Source organism: Dendrobium catenatum, unplaced genomic scaffold (genome assembly GCF_001605985.2).
Source record: "Dendrobium catenatum unplaced genomic scaffold, ASM160598v2 fragScaff_scaffold_853, whole genome shotgun sequence".
NCBI lineage: Eukaryota > Viridiplantae > Streptophyta > Magnoliopsida > Asparagales > Orchidaceae > Dendrobium > Dendrobium catenatum.
In genome coordinates, this window is record NW_021319315.1 from 8,417,874 (window position 1) to 8,440,124 (window position 22,251).

Below are 22,251 nucleotides of genomic sequence, written 5' to 3' on the forward strand. Positions count from 1 at the left end.
TTAATAGAATTTATCATGAATATTACCAAACAATTATCAAGATTTATGCCCCTCAGGATTTCCAAAATACAATTTTAGAAGATTTGAATTTAAGAAATCCTAATTAAATCAAATCCTACGTGCTATCAAACAGCCTGCAAGTACAAAAGGAGACATCCAACATAAAAATTACAAAATATATGAAACATTCGATCAAACGCATTAATTATATAATTGGATCAGTTCATAAATGATAAACAGACAACCAAGCAAACACATTGTCATCCGCCAATCATAACATAGAAACATGAGAAATGAAACAACGAAAATATTACATGTCAAAGTATGCAGAGTAAGCAGCTTCAGAAATCCTCATCCAGTTTGAACTCATGGATGGCGCCGTTTCCATTCAAACTCGACATCACCGACGCCTTCTGGTATTCCCCGACCCTCTTCTCAAAAAAGTTAGTTTTTCCCTGAAGGGAAATAAGCTCCATCCAGTCAAATGGGTTTGATACCTCGTACATCTTCGCGTAACCCAGAGCACCAAGAAGACGATCGGCAACAAACTCTATGTACTGGCTCATGAGATCAGCATTCATCCCCACAAGAGCACAGGGGAGAGCATCGCAGACGAACTCCCTCTCTATATCGACAGCATCGGAAATAATCTCTCGAACCCTATCCTCAGAGAGCTTATTGTTGAGGAGGCTGTAGAGAAGGCAAGCAAAGTCACAGTGCAGACCCTCGTCACGAGATATGAGCTCGTTGGAGAAGGTGAGACCGGGCATTAGCCCTCTCTTCTTGAGCCAGAAGATGGCACAGAAGCTACCGGAGAAGAAGATTCCCTCAACGCAAGCAAACGCAAGGATGCGCTCTGCAAATGAATTGGAGGCGTCGATCCAACGTAGGGCCCACTGAGCCTTGCGGGCGACGCAGGGGACGGTCTCGATGGCATGGAAGAGATGGGATTTCTCACAGGAATCTTTGATGTATGTTTCGAGAAGAAGGCTGTACATCTCGGAGTGGATGTTTTCGATGGCAATCTGAAATCCATAGAAGGCGCGAGCCTCCGGGAGCTGTACCTCCCTCATGAAGCGGCCGGCAAGGTTCTCGAGGACGATTCCATCAGATGCAGCAAAGAAGGCGAGAACGTGGGTGACGAAGTGGCGCTCGTCAGAGGTGAGGGATTGATCCCAGTGACGGAGGTCTTGGGAGAGGTCGACTTCCTCTGCTGTCCAGAAGGAGGCTTCGGCTTTCTTGTACATCTCCCAGATCTGAGGATAGCGTATCGGAAACATACAGAAGCGGTCGGGGTTTGGGGCAAGAAGCGGCTCTTCCTGCTCATCACGGTTGTCAGCGACACCGTTAGACATCGGCAAAGACGGCATTTTTGGAAAGGGAAAAGAGAAATAGAAATTAAAGGAAGATCTACGACTGTAGGATTTGATGGCGCGCAGGGGAAAAAGGCTTTGAAAGAAATTTATAGGGAGATTGGCATGAGAGATGGGGCGGGAAGGGAATTGGGGAAATTTAAAATTTTCGTTTTGAACTGCCGGGGGAGTCTTGCAGGGGAAGAAGCCGATTTCATCTCACTGACAGGTATGGTTACCGCTTCTTTCCTTTTGCGCAATTCTGCAAATTATTGCATTTTGTGTAACTCCATCCTCACGCGAACGGCGAACCGCGAATCTGAACCAAAATGCGGGATGCTACATGAGTGGCTACGAAGTATTGGCGTAACGATGACGCTATGAATTTGCAGAGAAAGAAGATTTTTATGGTCCCGTTAAGTTGTGACAGCATTTGAGATATTGCTATAAATGCTAATGACTGAATAAATATTTGGCGGTAAGATGGAAAAATTTTGACCATAGTTTTATACTTTTATTTCTACACATATAAATGTTCAATGAAATTAATTCAAGTTAAATTACGCTTTATTTGGGAAAATTTTTATCACAATTTTTCCTATGATTTTTAGAAAAAAAAATTCTTATAATTTGTTATAAAAAACTATAAGAAAATTATCTCAAACTAAGCATTAATTTAGCTCAAGATAAATCAAATTGAAATAAGCTTGTATGAAGATTCAACATACATACATATATAATAGAGTATGATGCATCAGCATAAGAGACGTGAAAACCCTCCAAAAGAGGGGAAAACTATGAGGCATTGTCCAGTCAAATTGATTCTACTAGTATTAGTAGTAGATTATAAATAATGTCTTTCTTTGGAGGAAGACGTTGACTCAATGTAGCAAATACATATTGTATAAAGCACAATACATAATTTGATAACAATATCACATATGTTCTTAAGAGATTGCAGGCCTATTTGTTTGGTCTATAGGGGTGTAGTTGGATGATGGTGGTCGGAGGGACCATAGTCAGTGGGCGAAGGAGGTCGGAAGGACCACAGTTGAGCAATGGTGGTCGAAGGGATCATTGTCAGCGAACGACAGTGATTAGAGGAAGGCTCAAGATTGGAAAGCAGATGTAGATCCAAAAGCGATGGTCAAGTAGAGGTTCAATAGCGGTGACCTAGATTAAAACAAAAATAACAGTGTAACAGTGACCTGGATTCGTCAAGGGTGGTGCCAGGGTAGAGCTCTAAGATTTTACATGCTTCAAAGCTCTTCTTTTCTTCAACCGTCCTCCTCCCATTCATATGAAGAATAGGGGTCTATTTATTGTTGTTGTTTTTTTTTTTTGGTGGCATGTTCAATAAATATCGAGAAAATTCAAGGATATTTTTGGAGTGTTTCATTAGATGACTCATATTGACTCCTTTGATCATATATTGTTTATTAAACATTTAATTGTCTTACTGATGTTAAAATTGAGTGATCTTAGGCTAGTTAGATTTGTCTAGTCGAGCTGCTCGATTTGACTATAGCATGTCATATTTTGATATCATTTAGTCATCAAATTAATGCTCTGAAGAATCCAAGAAAGTTTTGGTCCTTTGATTTGAATTCATTTGAGCTCGGATTAGACTTAATTTGATTGAGTTAAACTTCCTGAGATGTTCAATTTAGCTATAAGCTTACAAGAGCGCGGAAGTCAAGTTTGGATCGAAATTTTGAAAGCTTCTGACTCATATTTGCATTGAGATTTGTGAACGATTAAGATAATTTCTTAGTGACATATCAAAGCTGCTCACTACAAACTCATTATGGATGTCGAATTTGACCCAACCAAAACCCGATCCTAAAAAATTCAAGGTTCGGATTCGAGATTCTGACCAATTTCTGAAATTGGGTCAGGTTCAGGTTGACTCGATAACCCGAAATTAACTAGGGTTTGACCCGCGAGCCATTGATCCTCATTGGTGAGTTGGCCTCGAGTCTGATTCTGATATGGCTTCTTGCACAGGCGTACCGTGTCGCTCTCGGGTCAGCGTCTGATGTCCAAGTCCCTCTCGACTCCACCTCAAACCATTCGCCATCTAGTGACTGGTGTCCCGCTAGACCTCTTAGGTCCGCATCTGATGTCCCGCATCAATGCGCTACGTCCTAGTTTGGTCTGCTATCCACTCACTGCTCGGGTTAGCATTTGGTATCTTGATTCACATGTAGCGTCCGACACTGACCGCACTATCCTTGCATGTGGTATGTAGCACATCTGAACTTCCATCAATTCGGACTAAGCACTCGCCTAGTCGCCTAGATCAACCTTTGTGTCCTGGTTCGCAGGTCAGGTCGGATCAACCAGGTAACTCACTTGGGTCGAGTCCATGTAGGAATTCCGAACCCGTTTGCAAAACTGGGTCGGGTTAGGTCAAGTTTGACTCGAACCCAACTAGTTGTCCCATTTTGATACCTCTAAAACTCATGTTGTTAAAGAAGAACCAAAAACATAAGCATAGATGACTTAAGGATTTTTTTTTTCTTTTGCCACCTTTCTTACTATCATTTTGTACGCAATAAGCTACTGATTAATCAAATACTCAGCATACTTGCTAGATAACCAAGTATTTAAGGATTATGTTAAATGCTTAGTACTTGGGGCGGGCAAAATATATGTTCCAAGGGAGCTTATCCTATTTAAAGAAAGAGGGGAATAGTATATATAAAAGAATGGCAACTCACTAATTATTGGTCTAATTCATATATGAAAATTGACCAATTTCAAAAAAAAATAAAATAAATAAATCACAAAGACTTGAATAAAATAAGGAAAAAGTTGATTCCTTGAATGAAAAGGTGCCTTATTTCTAGGTTAAACTTAAAAGCTGCTGGACTCCTTATAAGAGAGCAAAAGGTTCTGACTAGGGGTGCAAACGAGTCGAGTTGAGCTCGAGTTAAGGGTTGTTCGAGCCGAGCTTGTATGTCAAATGTCGAGCTTGAACTCGAGTCGACCTCAAAAGTCGAGCTCGACTCGACAGAGAAAAAAAAAGCTCGTCGACCTCTCGAGCGGCGGTTCGAGCTCGTGCTCGCGTCTGTCGTTGCTCGCGTGTCACTGCTCGCGTCGCTGATCGGAGAAGGCCGGAGGAGCTCGAGCTCGTGTGCCCGCATCCGTCGCTGCTCGAGCATCGCTAATCGGAGAAGTCCGGAGGTGCTCAAGCTCGTGTGCCCGCATTCGTCGCTGCCCGCGTCCGTCGTTGCTCGCGTGTTCGAGCTACTCGACGAGCTATCGAGTCGAGCAACCCTGTATTCGAGCTCGATAAGCTCGGCTCGTCAAGCCTGTTAACCGGCTTGGCTCGGTTGCACCCCTAGTTCCGACCGAAGATGAATAATCTGCACTTAGCAGAGTCGCCCAAAGTGAATTATAAAAAAAAAAAAAAGAAGAAGAATATATTATATTTTATGAAGATAAACTCTTGTATAAAATAAAAGAAAAGGTTTATAAAATATTACCTTCAAAAATCATTTGAGGATTCACTTATACATGTAAAATTTATTTTTCAAAAAAAATATTATCAAAACTAGGCACTTATTTATTATAAAGGTCAGATGAAGATTTATGTGGCTCACTTCCCTCCTAAAGAAAGTAGAAATTAAAAACATTGAAAAAAAATGAACACGATTAAGATTTTTTTGAGACAGTTTTTTTATTACTTTTCAAAATAATTTTTTAGTACAAAAAAATTAAAATTAATTTAAGAAGCAATAAAAAAATCATCCCAAAAGAAGTCTAAATTGAACTTGATAATTTTATAATCATTACAAATGAATTATTGATATATTTCAAATAAATTTAGCTGAGCAACAAAACTTTGCTCCTACAAACAAATAGCTCCACCCCCACACCAAAGTTGATGCCAAAATAATTACAATGAAAACATTTGTTTATGTTAAAACATCAACAATTCGATATCGAATGAACTCTTTCCATCCATCCAACAATCATAACTTCCTATGCCAATACCCTCCTATGTATTAATATTGGTTATGGGTCCTCTAAACCAATATCTTGCACTTAAAAACCATGAAGAAACTGTGAGTAAAAGCAGGCCACCAACAGCAACCGGTGTATAATTGAGAGTGTCCCTAGAGATCGGGTAAGCAACAGGAAGTGAGAAGAGGACTGTGATGATAGCCACCCAAAGGACTGCGACCCAACCGACGAGTATTCCGTAGCGGCCGAGGTTAAATGGCCCAGGGACGAAAGATTTGCGCGCCAATGTTATTCGAAAAAAGATTGGGAGAGCATAGGCAATGTAGAGGCCAATGGTGGCTATGGACACCATTGCTTGGAAAGCTACTAAACTTCCCAGAGACTGCAAAAGAAAATTTTAATAGAGTCAATTAGCTATAAAGTTTAAGAAACATTAAAACAGAATGCAGAAACAGTTGATGAAGTTCTATGGGATGAAGAAGAGAAAAATGATCAAGGAGAGAGAGTTTTTAAGCTGTAGGAGTAATTTGGTGGATTTGCAGATTTTAAGGGCTCCTTTGGTTGGACTTCTGCTTTTCATACTTTTTGAAATAAAGTTTCTAGAAAAAAAAATCAACTTCTTTACCCAGAGACAATTTACTTCAACGCAGGTCTTAAAGCTACTAAGCAGCAGCGAATTAGCCATAAATATGATTAAATCGCTTTAGCTTTGAGTACCTAAATTATGTGGATTGTGGATGTTACAATCATAGAAGAAGGCAGCAAAGCAATGGTGTTGGTATTCAGAGGGCAAGCGGTTATTAAAGCCAAGCCATATTTTAAGGAGAAATTACTACGTGCGGACATCGCACGTAGAGCTATGCTCAGACTCTAATAAAAAAATGACGCGTAAACTAGTGTATTACTATGTATTGATGTGTATTAGTGTGTATTAGTTGTGTATTGATGTGTATTGTTGAGTATTAGCTTGAACACAATAATACACATCAATATACAGTAATACACAAGCTATGTATTTGTGTGTATTAGATGTACTGGTGTGTATTACTGCGTACTAGCTAATACACATCAAAACACTGCTAATACAAACCAATACAACGAAATACCTAGTAATATACTAATCAACGCATTATATTTTCATTGGATACCGGAAGTAGCCGAACATAGCTCTACGTCCGGTAGCCGCACGTAGTAATTTCTCCATTTTAAGACATGTATGAAGGAAATAAAAAGACAGCAAATTCTTATATAATAATTAAACACATAGATATAACTTTGCATTACCGTCAGTGCCATGCAAAATGATATGAATGCAGAAAGCCAAACCGCATTCCTAGGGACATCTTGGTGGTTAACTTTATGCCAGAACGATGAGAAGGGCATTGCTCCATCTCTTGAAAATGCATAGGCCATCCTGTTTTTCAAGAACGAGAAGTTCAGAGAGAGCTAATTCAACTAGAAGGAACGAAGATACAAAAGTATTTCATAGATTAAAGCATCACAAAACCAATATTAACACCTATATCCATAGAAATAAAGTTCTAAAAATAAAATTTGTGAATATTTATCAATCATTGATACCTAGAGTTGCTGGTCACAGAACTCATGCCGCAGAAGAATATGGCAACAGCGACCACTCCCAAACATACGATGCCACCAACTCCACTGCCATATCTACTCTTAAAGGCAAGGTAAAATACCTCAGCAATGGCATAACCTCCAGCATCATTATATCTGTTCAAAAGATATGGGATGTTGGTAACAGCAAATGTGATACCAAGTAGGTACCCCCAACCAGCAATGATAGATATACCAATGGCACTAATTATTCCTTTGGGTCCATTTATGTCTGCATTTTTTGTTTCTTCAGTCTGAAGGAAATTCAAGTTGCAAAGCTTGTTAAAATTTTAATTGCTCTCAAAATGAAATTTGAAGGCAACTGAGCTTCAGAAAGTAGACAAAATTGTAGACTGAAGAACGGGAAAATTATAAAAAAATGATGTATAGTTCATGGTAATAAGTATCTACAGAATGGAGAAATTCGTCGTCCATTAATGGATTAGAGAAAACCATTTTTTAGAGAACAGACTTGTTTACAAGTTAAGCAATAGAGTTATGTGTTACAGAAGTTGCTAGTTTATAAACAGTTTTGCACATAGGAAAAAAAAGATGTTTGCTTACCATATGTGCAGATGCATCATATCCTGTCAATGTGTACTGGCTCATCAATAGTCCCAGCACAAATATGTAAACCTGGCTATGAATTCCGGCATCATTTTCAGTGTTTAAATGGGTGAAGACAAATTTGGCACTAGCCTTCTCGGTAGCAACGCAGGGGATGAGAATCATAAGGACAAAAACACCTTTTTCAAATCCAAGAAAAAAAAAGGTTCAACTTCAAGCCTGAACACAAGTTCCAGTATAAGAATACGGCTTCATTTGGGACGGCATTTTTACTGCTTCTTAAAGCGGATTTCTAGTATAAAATTTTTTTATTTTTACTAGAAAGCCGCTTTAAGAAGCAGTAAAAAAGCCGTCCCAAATGAAGTCTACATCTGTTCAAGAAGCTAAGGAGGAAATTTGAAGTCAAGACTAACCTAAGACATTCCATGCCGCAGCAAGCTGTCCGAAAAAAGATAACCATCTAATTGAAAAACTGTTTATGATGGCATGAATAAGAAGAATCCCACCATGAAAGAGAATAACTACATATTTGGAAGCGAGGTATCCTCCACCATTATGCCCCCCAGTGCTGAGAAGGATGATCACTTGGATAAGTTGTGCTAATGAGAAATCTACACTTGTAGTTACAGCCCACTGACACGAGAATGTTTTCAAAGGCTCAGAAGAATAACAAAAGAATGATATAACTTGAGAGAATGCACAATCCTCCTGAGAAAATGGAGGTTAGGATCTCCAATTTAAGGAACATCTTTTACCTGTCCAACGATGTTGAACCTGCAAAATTTTGGTTTATATTATCTCAGAAACTTTACGAAGTAATTTAAGATAAATACAGTAACATTTCCATGCTTTCAGTAATTGAAGTATGCAGTTTCCATCTCGTTCCCAAGGCTTTATTTCATATTTCATATTTCATATGCCATCTTATATCTCCACACAACAAAATTGCAGAAATTCACGAAGCCAGCCTTCATAAGACTAGCAAACTCAAGTCGTAGCAACTACAAGAGTGGTGATAAACAAAGGAGTGGGAAGCAAAGCGGAGCTGTAGCGAGAACAATATAGCGTGAAACATATACATGCAAAAATAGGAAACAATAATGGGAAACAATGGTAGAAACAGGGGATAACAATGAGAAACAACAATAAAAACAGGGAACAATACCGGGAAGCCACAAGAAGTAGAGGTGTAGGAAATTCAGCATGACATAACATAAGGTCAGCAAAAGACAAACATATTGAAACATAAAGTATCAAAACAAATAAGCAACTAATTTTGCAAATAAAACTGTTAAGTGTTATAGCAATGCATAATATTTAAGACAAATATTAAACTTTTGAACAGGCTCAGAACATAGGAAATGATTTCTTTACAATTCTTTATTCGTAAAAAATTTAAATTAGCCATTTTGAGAATCATCAACATCATAAACCAAAGTATTATTATCTCCTTCATCAAAATCATCTCTCAAATCATAATCTTCATTATTACCCTCATCATTTTCATGTTCACCTGGAAGTGTCTCTTGGATGAATATTCTTTTTTTTTCCCTTTATATCAATCTTAAATGTCATAGTTTCTTACACAGACATCGCCAACTCTCGCAATGCTACTGCATATAAAATTTTGTCTTCCAAACAACAATTAATCATGTTCATCTAAATGATTATTCAACTTCCTTGTTAACCATTTATTAGCATTATCTATTTTTTTTAAAAATGGCTTAGTAATTTTTGAACGATTTTACCCTCAAACAAGCCTTTAAAATACTTCTTGTAAACGAAATAACTCATGCTCAAACTCATCTGCCAAAAAAAAAAAAAATCTAAACCAAAATAAATAAAAGATCAGTTAAAAAATTGAATCAACAAATTGGCACATGTTATGTGCCATAGCACATAACGGACAAATAGCATACATAGTTACTTTATTTTGCCGTCCTACACCTTGCTATGCTAATAACGCCAAAGGTGCGCCTCACCATACTATGAGTCTATGAAAGTATATATTTTGTGATTTTTTATGCATGTCTTCAAAAAATCTCTATCACAACCTTACTTGCATCAATCACAATCAACTCCCACGGGACTTGTACCATAGTCATCATCAATAGAACTTGCATTGCAACAATCATCAACCCGACTTGTGCCACAACCATTACTTGTAGAACCTACAATGCATCCATTCCACCCAAGACCAAGTCAATAACTTATTAGAAACTATACAATAACTCTTAAGTAAGCCACAACTCCTACAGTTATACTTTTGTACAATATTTACAACTATCACACATGAAGACCTATCTAAGTGGCTTTTATGCCACCTTTTCCAAATTCCCAAGAAAAGCCTTGTACTATAGTTCATTTGATTGCTTGGAGGTAGATCACTCGTGTATTAATTTCTTACAAATAATGGAAGTGATTAAACTAGGCAAGGTCCATTGGCTTTCTCCTCCAAGAATTTTCCACAAAAACAATCCTCTGTTTCATTCTTTATTCAACTTGACTGTTTATTTGCCTGAGATAAAAAATCCTTAGACAAACGGATCAATCATAAAACTAACGGCTTGGTAAGGCACCTTAGATGTTTTTTCCTAACTCAAGAAGGTGTTTAGTTGAAGGTAGCAATGTGAGATATAAAACATATTGCTTCTCATAAGCATACTGATGGACCTGCTCGGTCCATAGCCCCACCGGCCCCTGTGGGGCCGGTACTCATTTACTGCAGGCGGAGAACCCCCCCCAACCTAAAAGTTTTAAAATACTATGATCTTTAGACAATTGCCCCCAACATAATTAAACACATTGTGTAGAGGTGTTATTGTTAGGGAACGAATGAACCAAATACAAAGAGAAATAGTAAAGAGAATCCAAAAATATCCTTACAACCAAAATTTGTTTCGAGGGCAGACCTAGCAGGAGCGCTACCCCTTGACCCTGCGAACTGACCAATCAGGTCGAACCCCTCCAAGAGGCACCGCCCCTTTGGACCCCGACATATCTATGAAATCTCTATATTTTTACTTATAAGTTTGCCCCCCTTAAAAATTAAGGCTAGTTCCGCCCTAGATATGAGATATCTTTTGTATAATCTGATATTAAGATAATAATTTAGAAATTAAGGAATCCTTCAAAACTTGGATATAAAGTATGTTTCAGATGATATGCCATCAGCCTTCCAAATCTACTCATCTATGCTGATCATGCTCATGCAGAAATGGCATCACATAAGAATTGAAGACAACCGTACCAATCAGACATTTTCTACAAATGGACATGGCTAAGGAGTTCGCATGCAATGAGTTTTGATGCAGGTTGAATAGTTTAATGAAAATGATTGATGCAAGCATACCAGCCAGTCATCCAAGAGGCAAAGGGTGCCCATTTCGCCCCGGAGAGCCTGGCACTCCAGTAATAGAGCCCGCCCGAGGTCGGATAAGAAGAGCAAATCTCCGCCATAGACAGCCCCACCATCATTGTAAACCCTCCAGCAACGAACCACCCATAAGTCATGGCAAGAGGACCACCATATCGAAGCCCGGTATTGTACAGCGTCGTGATGCCGGTGAGCACCGATATAATCGAAAATGAAAAGGCAAAGTTGGACAAAACCCTGCAATCACCCAATCAAACACCCACGAATTCGGAAAATAAACAACAAATGAGATGGAATAGGGAACGGGAAAAGAGAAGATCTTTACGAGAGATCACGCTTAAGCTCTTGCTTGTAACCGAGCTCATGAAGCCGGGCGTGGCCGGAATCCAGTGAACTTTCGCCATGCGCACCATGAGAGTTGATTTCCTCCTTCCAAGCCATGCCGACTTCTTGAAGCCCGGAAGAAAAGGAGGGAGATCGAGAGCAACAAGAGGAGAGTCTTTCTTCTCCCAAGTTGGGTGAGATCCGCCGAATGATTAAAATACAAAGACCCAATTTTAATGGAAGCCAGAATTCCAGGTACGGCCAACGAGGCCAATAACGAAACAAGAGGCCTTTTTTGTAATTGACCGGAAAGATTCTAAATAGACTTGCGAATACGGCGGTGTTCACATCTGGCAAGCAGGCTTACGTCCAATTTTTTCTTTCAGTTTCACCATTTTATAATTAAAATAATTTTTAAAGATTTAAAGTTATTGAATTAATTCTGAGATGAGAATTATATATAGATAATATATTCCCTAAAATTATATTATATTTTTGAAAAAAAATTTTGCTATTTTGAATATCTATGTTACACTTTTTATTTAATTTCTTTTGTTTGTATTTAAAAATATATTATAATTAAAAAAAGTGTTCAAATGCTTATAAAATTTTTAAAGATTAAAACTAATTATCATGATAAATAGAAGGCAAAGCTCTTAGATCTCAGCAATTAAATTCATATTGAATGATTGAGATTTCGGTGCTTTCTTTAAAAATTAAGATTTTGTTTGAAATTGTTTTCTTTCTACTTTTTAAAACAATTTTTTTAATATAACATATTAAATAACGGCTTTAAGAATAGAAAAAAAGTTGTCCAAAATGAAGCCTAAGTTATCACCCAATCAATCCTTAACATTAAAAGATTCTGTTACAATCAGAATCTTTGGAAGAAACAAATTAACAAAGTCCAATTGGCTTTATTGATAGCCCCACCGCTTATTTATTTAAATAAATTCATCTACTTTGATATTTTTAGTACTACTCATTTGAATAATTCTATAGGACTTAGGTTGCTTACCCGCAAACCAATTCAATATTTTATATAAATATATTGTTGCGTCTTGGAGTATTCACAAGTAGAGAAATATAAAGTTTAACGTCTTAGCTTTATACAAAGATCCAGTACGCACAGAGATGAACATAGACGAGAGTGTAATATTCATAGGAGACACCAGGATTTTTATGTGGAAAACCCCTAAAAAGGTGAAAAAACCATGGGGCATATCCCAGCTTGAATGAATCGACTATTATTTAAAGCTGATTAAAAATAAGACCCTTCCTTAGGGGGAATGCCTTGACTTGATGTACATCATATGAATTACATTACATGTTGTGAATACAAAGAGTCATTGTTGACATATTCGCTTGGCCGGAAGGGCGTCGATGGACGACATAAGTCATAAGGACCATAGTCGGTGGACAATGGAGGTCGGAAGGACTATAGTCGGGGCCGGGGGCGACGTAAGTCGGAAAGACCATAGTCGGCAAGCAAAAAAGGTCGGAAGGACTGTAGTTAGTGGGCGATGTAAGTTAGAAGGACTGTAGTCGATAGACGACGTAAGTCGAAAGGACCTTTGTTTGATGATGGAGGTCATAAGGAAGGTAGCATACCGTAGTCAGCGGATGATGGAGGTTAGAAGGAAGGTAGCAAACCGTAGTTAGCGGGCGACGGAGGTCATAAAGGCCTTTGTCTGGCAGCAGAGGTCGGAAGGACTACATTAGGTAGAAGTCCAGCAATGGACAGAAGTCCAGCATCAAAAAGAAGTCTAGTGTAGGATAGAAGTCCAACAAATGTCCGTTGACTGGCATAAGTCCGTCTTCGAGTAGAAGTTTGATAGAATTTAGTGACAGGCGGAAGTCCGTCGTCGGGTAGGAATCCGACGATGGGTGGAAGTCTTGTGTCAGAAAGGAATCTGGCGACGAGTACAAGTCTAGAGTTTGGTAGAAGTCTGTCGTTGGACAGAAGTCTGACATCAGATAAAAGTCCGACGACAGGTAGAAGTCCGACGTCTAGTAGAAATCCGGCGTCGAATTGAAGTTAAATGTCAGTCGGTGGCCAGGCAGAACTTCGTCGTTAGATGACATTCGGGCAGAACTCCGGTGTCGGTAGGCTGCTGGGTGAAAGTTCGGCGGTGGTTGAGGATGAGTCTCTTCCTTCTCTTCCTTGCTTCCTTCTCTTCTCTTCTTGCTTGGGCCTCCTCGCAATTTGGGGTCCCTTACTTAACTCCAGCATCGGTCGTCTGCCAGGTGAAAGTCCGACAGTGTTCGAGGAGGAGCTTCTTCCTTCTCTTCCTTTTTTTCTTCTACTTTGATCTCCTTCTCTTCTCTTTTTCTCGTCATGCTTAGGACCCCCTCTTAATTAGAGAAATGAGGGGTCTATTTATAGTTTTCTGAGAGTGGTATGACCAATAAATAAATGAGAAATCAGAGGTGAATTAGAGTGGTTTGAATGGATGGCCGATGTTGAATTTCTTGATTGTGGACCGTTTATCAGGCATTTGAAGGCTCTAATGATATCAGAATTTAACGATCTTAGGCTCGTTAGATTTGTGTTGTTTAGCCACTCGATTCGACTATAATTATGCCATGTTTGGAAATTGTTTGGTAATCCAAATTATGGATTGTTCCAAATGTGCTGCGGGTCTCTAATTTGGACCAATTTGAGTTCAGATTGGGTCAAATTTCACGTCGTTGGGTTCCTATTTCCGAGACGTTTAATTCGATTATAAGTTGGCTGAAGTCAGAGCTCAAATGATCTCCAATTTAATTTTTGAAGTTTCCAACTTGATTTTTGCCTTGAGATTCGTGCTCGATCAAGATAATTTTTTAATGATATATCATATATATAATTATTTTTTTTATTTAGACTATATATATATATATAGTGTTTGAAACGCTTGATTAATGGTGCATGCAATTATTTATCCTATTGTGCTTTGTCATATATTTTAAATATTGATACTCAACAAAAAAATTCATTGAACAAACACTAATCTCAAGGCATTTTTGAATAGAAAACTTTCAAATTAAGATATCAGCAAACTTACAATCAAATTGAACTTCTTGATAAGACGAATCCAATGACATTAAATTTGTCAAATTTGAGTTCAAATAGGCTCGAATAAAAGGACTAAAGCATATTTGAAAGCTTTACAACATTAATTGGGCAACCAAATAATCTCCAAATATGACATATTTATAATACAATCAGGCGTTTCGACGAGACAAGTCCAACGAGACGAAGGTCACATAATTTTGAACTAATTAAGGCATTTAAATATTTGACTAAAGCTCTATGATCGAAGGATTCAAAACAAATGATTTGATGGAGCACTCCAACTTTGCCCTATATTTTCTCTATATTTACAGACTGTGCCACTGCCAAAAACTTATAAATAGGCTATTATTCTTCACATGAGGGGGGAGGAAGGAGAATAGATCTATTGAGAGAACTTTCTTGAATTTTACAGCCTAGGCCTTTAATTAGAACCATTAGTTATCACCACTAACAACCAACATTATCATCGAGGACTCGCATCAAAATAGTACTTTATGTATTATCAATCATTATGTCACATCATAAATGAAGCTAACAACCTATAGCCTAACTATATAGGCCTACAAATATAATTACTTAAGTGATGAAATATCTTTTTGTCCTTTTAGAAGTATCAATCTAGAATTGATATTATCGTGGGCTAGAAGATTCGTGGCCATATGGAGTGAATAAACTTTTCGACTTAGTGATGCACAGATATCCAGCACACAAACATAAAGAGAGAAATTAAACACCCAATCTTTTTCACGTGAAAAAATCCGAAGAGGGAAAAATCATAATGCCTCCCCCAGGTGAAAAGATTCCACTAAACTTGAGATAATTACAAGGGTTGACCCTTCCCTCGACTTAGAGGCGTTCAAATTATAATAACTTGGAGAGTTAACAAAAGGTCTGATGAAGGTCGGGTAGAAGTCCGGCGATGGTCGGCGGTCAGGTGGAAGCCCGACGGTGGTCGGCGGACTGACGTTGGTCCAACGAAGGTCAGGCTGAAGTCTCACGTCAATTGGCGGCCGGGTGGTCCGACAAAGGTTGGGCTGAATTATAGCGGTGGTTAGTGGCTAGGTGGAAGTCTGGTGGCAGTTGAACGGACGGGCGGTGGTTCGACAAAGGCCGGGCTGAGTCCGGCAACTGTCGGCGGCCGGGTAGAAGTATAATGGTTGTCGGTTGCCGGGCAGTGGTTCGACGGCGGTTGGGCTGAAGTCTGACGGCGGTCGTGTGGAATTCCTTCTGTGTTCGGTGACCGGGTGGTGACCAACGAAGGTCGGGCTAAAGTCCAGTGGCGGTAGGCGGTCAGGTGGAAGAAAGGAGACATGCAGCTACCGGGTGGTGGTCTGACGAAGGTCAGACTAAAGACCGGTGGCGGTCAGCAGCCGGGTGGAAGTCCAATGTCACCCAACGACATCAAAAATTTATTGATCCAAGTCCTTGAGCTTAAATCATGCATTCAATGCTGTTGCGGACTAGAATATACGTGGTGATAGAATGAAAAATATAACGTCTTAGCAATATATGTATATCCAGCACACCAACAGATAATTAAGGGAGAAAAGCACCATAAACCTTTTTTACGTGGAAAACCTGAAAAGGGAAAAACCACGGAGCCTGGCCCAGATGAGAAATTTCCACTGTATATGGATTGGTTACAAAGTTTGATTCGCTCCTTTACTTGGAGATGTTGGAAATACAACAAGTTAATAACAGACAAAAATTTGTCGATGATTGATGAAATGACCAAAAAAAGACAGTGGTTGGGAAAAGCTTTAGCGACGGTACAGAAGAAAACTTAGGCAGTGGTTGGCAAGAAAACTCCTGTGGTGGTCAGCAGGAACTCCAGCGATGGTTGGTAGGAATTCCGGCGGTCAGAAGGAAACCCCGACGATGCCCGGCGGTGGTCGGCAGGAACTCCGGTAGTGGTCGGTGGCAAGAGAGCTCCCAAATTCTTCCCTTCCTCTTCTCTTCTCCCCTCCTCTCATGAGAAGAGTGGGGGCTATTTATAGTTTTTTTAGAGTGACATGGCTTGTAAATATATGGAGGATCAAGGTCAAAATGAGAGTGATTTGAATGGACGGCTAATATCGATTCCTTTGATCATGGGTCGTTTATTGGTCAATTGGATGCCTTAACAATCTCAGAATTACATGATCTTAGGCTCGTTGGATTTGTCTCGTCGAGCCGCTAGATTCGAATTTAAGCATGTCATATTTGGAGACCGTTTGGTAATCCAAATTGTGGTTTGAACCCTTCAATAGTGCTTCAGACCCTTGATTTGGACCCATTCGGGCTCGGATTTAGTCGAATTTGGTGTCGTTGGGCTTGTCTTCTCGAGACGTTCAGTTCGATTATAAGTTTGTTGAAATTAGAGTTTGGATAGTCTCCAAATTAATTTCTGAAGTTTCCAACTTGATTATGCCTCAAGATTCGTGCCCGGTCAAGATAATTTTTGGTGACGTATCAAATGCATAGTTGAAAATTTTAAAGCATTATATAAAGGACCAAAAAACTCTTAAATATTACATGCATGCAGCGAAAAATAGCATATCAATGAAAGGAATCCAATGAGAGATCCCTTGATCATTTTTATATTAGTAAGACACTTAAAAGCTTAGATAATGAATTATGATCAATTAAGAGAATGAATATGGATCATCCAAATTATTTAAAGTGTTTGACTATGATAACAAAAATGTCGTTAAAAAAAAAAAAGTATAGATACATCCCCATTCTACACATAGGAGGGAGTTGGAGTTGGAGAAAGCTTAGAGATATGAAGCATTCTCGAGTGATCGCTATTAGTAATCACCAACTGTTGTTGTTTAACTGCTATCTACTAATTATGACTATGGATATTATTGCCCATTTATGATAGCATGTACACCATTATTTGACTATAATTTTTCGACCACAATTACTTGACTATAATTATTCAGTCATTTTTGACCAATCATTATCGCTTGCCCATCATTGTTTGATTATTATTTCTCATTTGTATTCCCTCAATCATTGTTATTTAACCATAATCATCCAACTACAATCACTAAAACACAATCAACAATTTTTGTCTTCCGACATCCATCGTCTTTTGTAAATAACATTGACCCACATCATCATTGATAAATGCTTGTGTATGTCATTGGCACTAACAACAATGAATGTCATCACCAATATGACCAAAGGCATTTTGTTAACATAAACCTCAACCAACATCATTTGCTAAGTAGGTAGCATGTCATCAACTCTAACGCTGATGCATGCAATCATCATTGATCTTGATGCACACTGTCGCAACTCTCCTTTGGGAGCATACAATGTCACAATGCCACCATAGCACCGCAACATCTAATTAAGTGGCCAAAATCCACAATGCCGCCTACCCCAATGCAGCAACGCCCCAAGAAAAAATTTCAAATATGCAAAACATACACACAGGCCCCCAAGACTTGCTTTAAAACACATGAAGACTTTCACATCCATACAAAGCAATCTTAGACATATGCAGAAGAGTCCAAATAAAAAAAATTCGGTAGATATCTTGAATCAGATCATGCTATAATAGGTGGAATGGTGCATTGATATGTATGTGTTATAAAATGTCTCATTCAACTTCCACCATGGAAGTCATCATCTAGCTAGAGTTAATGTATGTTACCTTGTATCAATACCGTCTTTAATTACGGATATATATATATATATATATATATATATATATATATATACCCTATATCTTTTTTTTTTTTACATAAATATATTGTTTCCTATGAGCTTCTTTCAACCTATATTATTTGTGTTTTAAACGGCAAATTCGCTACTGTCATTCATTTTCTTGCACTCAAGTAGATATTTAATGTATCCAAAAAAAGTATAAAAAAATATCTTTTTCTACTTCATAGTAGCATATAAGATAATGTAAAAAAATAAAAAATTTAGCTTTATAAAAAAAAAAAAGAATATAAAAGGGATGTTTAGTTTACTAAAAGAGAAATACAAAGTAAAATGAAATGATGTAATATATTTAAATTGTTTAGAGTTTTTTTGGACGAGTGCAAAATAAATGCATGATATTATTTTTCTTATTTGTTTTGAATTAAAATGAATGCAATTTAAAACCCATGCATAATCATGGCCAGTAGAAAGTAGCAAGTGGCGACGATGTCAACTAGTTGTGGCGGCGACGATGTTAAACAACGGTGGCAACAGGTGATGACATGGGCTGGTGGTTGTTGAGTTGATTTACATGCATTGCCAATCTAATAATTTCCAAATATTATAAAGGTGCATTTCAAAAACATTAAAAAAAAAAATCTATAACTTTTCTACCTCAAACCAAACATATCCTAACATAACTTAATCACAAAAAATAAGAAATTTTATATTTTAAAACAAGTGAAACTTTAAGAGGTTACAGAAAATTTTCCCTTCAAATGGAACTTTTATTCTATCCAGTGAACGTACGCAGAGGAAGGTTCGGTTTTAGGTAAAAAAGCGTCTGTACAAACAATTTTGACTGTTTTTCACGTCTGTATCGAGTTTTTTCAAAAAACTCGGTACAGACACTTTTTTACCTAAAACCGAACCTTCCTCTGCGTACGTTCACTGGATAGAATAAAAGTTCCTTCAAATGGGACTTTAAGCAACCATCCTATTTATATTTGACCTTTAAATTGTTTTGTAGCTTGACATATGCGAATGTTGACTTGGAATTTAAGAACGAAGGAATTACACGACTTGTAGCAAAGCAGTCACCCAATATTGCACGAGACTACATGTTTATAAAAAAGGCAGGAACAAAAAGAAAATTACATTTCTACCCAGCAATGACGACACAAAAAAAAATGAAAAAATCTGTTTACATTTATACCCTTGGAATGTATTTTACAATTTAGCCCTTCCCTAAGAACTTCGCAGCAAGCTCAACCTCATCAACTCCTAATGATTTCGGCCGTTAAATAGCGGCTAACCCGCCAGATTCGCGAATGGACCGGCAGATCTCAAGTAGCAACCGGCGCTCGAAAGCACCGGGTTCAAGCTTGCCAGGTCGGGCCTTAGGAATCCTCCGGGTCAGGAGAAGCTCCGCCCCGGCTGAGGAGGACAGGCCCGACCCCTTCCCAGCAAGCCCAAGCATTGCCTCCACATAAGCATCCCTGAGCCGGGCCAAGAGGCGGACCGGCGACAGCATTTTGAACCGGATCCGGAACGTCCGCCTGAACTTGATCGGTCGGCGAAAACCGGCGCCACCGCCGAGCCGGGCAACCTTCACGGTCTTCTTATTACTTCTTTCAAGCCGTTCATAGCGCCGGCGAACCCAGTAGGATCTCACGGCTCTGCAGAACTGAATCGGGAATGCTTCCATTATTTTCTCTCTCTAATAGGTTGTGGAAAGGGTGGAGAGAGATGTTGATGGTATGTATTGGCTCTTTGGCCTGAGGTTTTTATATGGTTTTGGAGTCAAGAAAGGCGGCCAGATTTATCTGTGAGTCTAAATTATTTGATCACACGTGGAGTTGTGAGATCGCACGTGGATTTGGGAGCCATGACTTCAACTTTCAATCTTCCACATTTATTATATATTCCCGATTTTTCCCCAAAAAAAAAAAATTTATATATTTATATAAAGACAAAGAAAGAGAAAACCTCCTTTCTAATTCTAGAAGTTGCGTGCATCATTTAATTCCTCAAACCTTAATTTCTACACTATCTATAAGGAGTTTTAGGTAAATTTTAGTTTTCTAGCTATTTTTTTTATAAAATATTATTAGTTTTTTATATTCTTTATTTGGATCATAATGATAGTGTTCTCATTGAGCCTCTAGCTAGGTGCATCATCTCATCATTCTTTCAGTCACACAGTCATCAGATTCATCCAACCCCAACTCACCATCACCAATTTCACAGCTTGAGATCACATCCAAATTGCCTTCGCTTCCAAGCGCATTCACCTATTTCCACTGCCCTCCTTTCACCGCCAGATTAGCTTGGATCTACTTGTCGCAAGTATCTACGACGCCAACTTTTTTCTAATATTATTCTTGCAATTTCATCATCAGATTTGTTGAGATAAACTTTCAAACTCATTTCGTTCTTGTCATTTCATCACTACATATGTTGAGATTAGCCTTTAATTTCATCTCGTAGCCCACACAATCCCATATTTCACAATTAAATCCATTTGTGCAAAACAATCATAAGATTCAAGAAACTTGAATTCTATTCCCTTTGATAATGTCTTTCATATCTAATAAATATCACACATTTTTGGCTACCGCGCGTGTTCATGAAACCCTCAAAGATCTCATTGGCTAGCTAACCTCCCATCTTTGTTTTGATCTAGTCATGTCCTTGGCCAGTAAATATGCAACTCTCATCATCTTAGATCACAACCACATTGCTAAAGCAATTTTGCATGGTTACAACATCATATGTTTTCTTTGGTCATCCTAATCTTTACCAGGCCACACACATTTTTGCAGCATACACAATTTTTTGTCGTCATATTATGGGCAAATCCAAACTCGCTTTGGCATTGGTAATTTTCTTATTGCCCAGTAATTAATGACCTTCACTCATTGCCTTGATCCAACATCGTGTCGTCCTTAACCTTTCTTTTTTGTCCAACCTAGTTTCATCTTAGATCATTGTGATTTCGCTGTCTGACCTTTGATTTCCATTTTGTGACCTATAACTATTATGTCCAAACTGTCTTATATCTTCACCTCCCAGATCCACAATATCTTTCCATTCATCCACCATCCTACTCGGCTCAAGCTTGAAGGTGACAACCACTTGGCCCTTGCCCCCCCGATTTTATGATGATCTACTCGACCATGATGGTAAGGTTGTTGTGGAAAGCATGTGGAATGATAATAAGATTTATTATATTGCTATTATGATCATTCATCTATTAGAGAGTCAAATTATTTTCTTATAATTTATAAATAAGGCTCTTAGAAAATATTAGCGCACGAATAACAAAAATATGAAACCGAACTTTAGTTCATCTTCTTTCTACTCATATATCAAGAGTTATGAGCATCCCTTAATTGCCTAAAGCTCCATCTATTAGGAGCTTTAGACAAGGCGACAAGCTACAATTATCTAATTATTCATTTAAATAAAATATTATTAATGTTTTTTTGGTACTTGGGTCTTAACCAATGCCAATTCATTGTGTGCCATTTTTTTCACCCAAGCAATCTGTTTTTTTTTTTTTTTTTTCAGATTATCATTTTGCTAAATTATCATAACATTTTGATAAAAATAATATTATTGCTACTTATTATTTGGCATGAAGTAAAATAATAATTATTATTATTATAGAAATTAATAAGATGTTTTATTAATGCATTTTTTATAATCATGATAACAACGAAAGAAGTTAATGTACAACATTGTTATAAAACATTTATACAAATTAAAATTTTTAAAAAGACCACATTTTAAAAAAAAGCCAAAGCAATTTCTTACTATGTTTTTTTCTTAAAGCAATTGCTTGCCTTTTAATGATCGTAATCATTTTTGACCAAACTGGTAGAAGTTGATTTCGTATTTGCCATTTGATTAGCTCTGTTGATTGCGACATTATTCTAAGTTAGTTGGTAGTCCACATGGGCTATACATCACTGGCCAACATGCTATCTCAAGAGAATGAAATGAAACTAATAACTAAGGGAGCCTTTGGGATCATTTTTATTTTTATTTTATTTATATTTTTATATGAAGTAAAACATGTTTTATATCTATTTTTTTTATTGAATATCGAGTAAATTGATTTATTTGATGGTTGCTGACAGTGCACCGATTATATTTGATCGTAATATTACTGTTGTAATAATTATTATTAAAAATATTTAAAATATCTCAAATTATTGTTTTTAAAATTAAATTGTTTTATTTTAAAAAAATAAAACTTTTAAAAAGTACTAAAAAATATTCTAAGAGGCTTATTTATATAAAATAAGCACACCGCCCAGATCTCTTATGCGGCATACTTT

At 37.8% G+C, this 22,251-nt stretch overlaps 3 protein-coding genes across 3 annotated transcripts; all 3 read right to left on the reverse strand.

The window, feature by feature from the left end:
- Positions 1-283: 283 nt before the first annotated feature.
- On the reverse strand, positions 284-1,582 carry LOC110101316 (ribonucleoside-diphosphate reductase small chain). The gene has a single exon (XM_020829172.2). It carries the CDS (start codon positions 1,368-1,370, stop codon positions 342-344), a length of 1,029 nt encoding a protein of 342 aa, XP_020684831.1. The 5' UTR covers positions 1,371-1,582; the 3' UTR covers positions 284-341.
- Positions 1,583-5,116: 3,534 nt separating this feature from the next.
- LOC110101329 (amino-acid permease BAT1 homolog) lies at positions 5,117-11,480 on the reverse strand. Its single transcript, XM_020829189.2, has 8 exons — positions 11,210-11,480; positions 10,861-11,121; positions 8,264-8,282; positions 7,922-8,141; positions 7,506-7,687; positions 6,906-7,195; positions 6,609-6,738; positions 5,117-5,706 (listed from the first exon to the last, which is right to left on the reverse strand). The coding sequence occupies exons 1-8, from the start codon at positions 11,323-11,325 to the stop codon at positions 5,359-5,361; spliced, it is 1,566 nt and encodes a 521-aa protein (XP_020684848.1). The 5' UTR covers positions 11,326-11,480; the 3' UTR covers positions 5,117-5,358.
- Positions 11,481-18,942: 7,462 nt separating this feature from the next.
- LOC110101328 lies at positions 18,943-19,677 on the reverse strand. Its single transcript, XM_020829188.2, has one exon. It carries the CDS (start codon positions 19,611-19,613, stop codon positions 19,206-19,208), a length of 408 nt encoding a protein of 135 aa, XP_020684847.1. The 5' UTR covers positions 19,614-19,677; the 3' UTR covers positions 18,943-19,205.
- Positions 19,678-22,251: the final 2,574 nt, after the last annotated feature.

Bases quoted from the DNA above. Each gene is read 5' to 3' on its own strand.
- LOC110101316 (XM_020829172.2), bottom strand. From the start codon at position 1,370: ATGCCGTCTTTGCCGATGTCTAACGGTGTCGCTGACAACCGTGATGAG.
- LOC110101329 (XM_020829189.2), bottom strand. From the start codon at position 11,325: ATGGCTTGGAAGGAGGAAATCAACTCTCATGGTGCGCATGGCGAAAGT. The intron at 7,688-7,921 runs GTTAGTCTTGAC...GATTTGAAAAAG, and splicing joins TGCGGCATGGAATGTCTTAG to GTGTTTTTGTCCTTATGATT. The intron at 6,739-6,905 runs GTATCAATGATT...CTTGAAAAACAG, and splicing joins TCTGTGACCAGCAACTCTAG to GATGGCCTATGCATTTTCAA.
- LOC110101328 (XM_020829188.2), bottom strand. From the start codon at position 19,613: ATGGAAGCATTCCCGATTCAGTTCTGCAGAGCCGTGAGATCCTACTGG.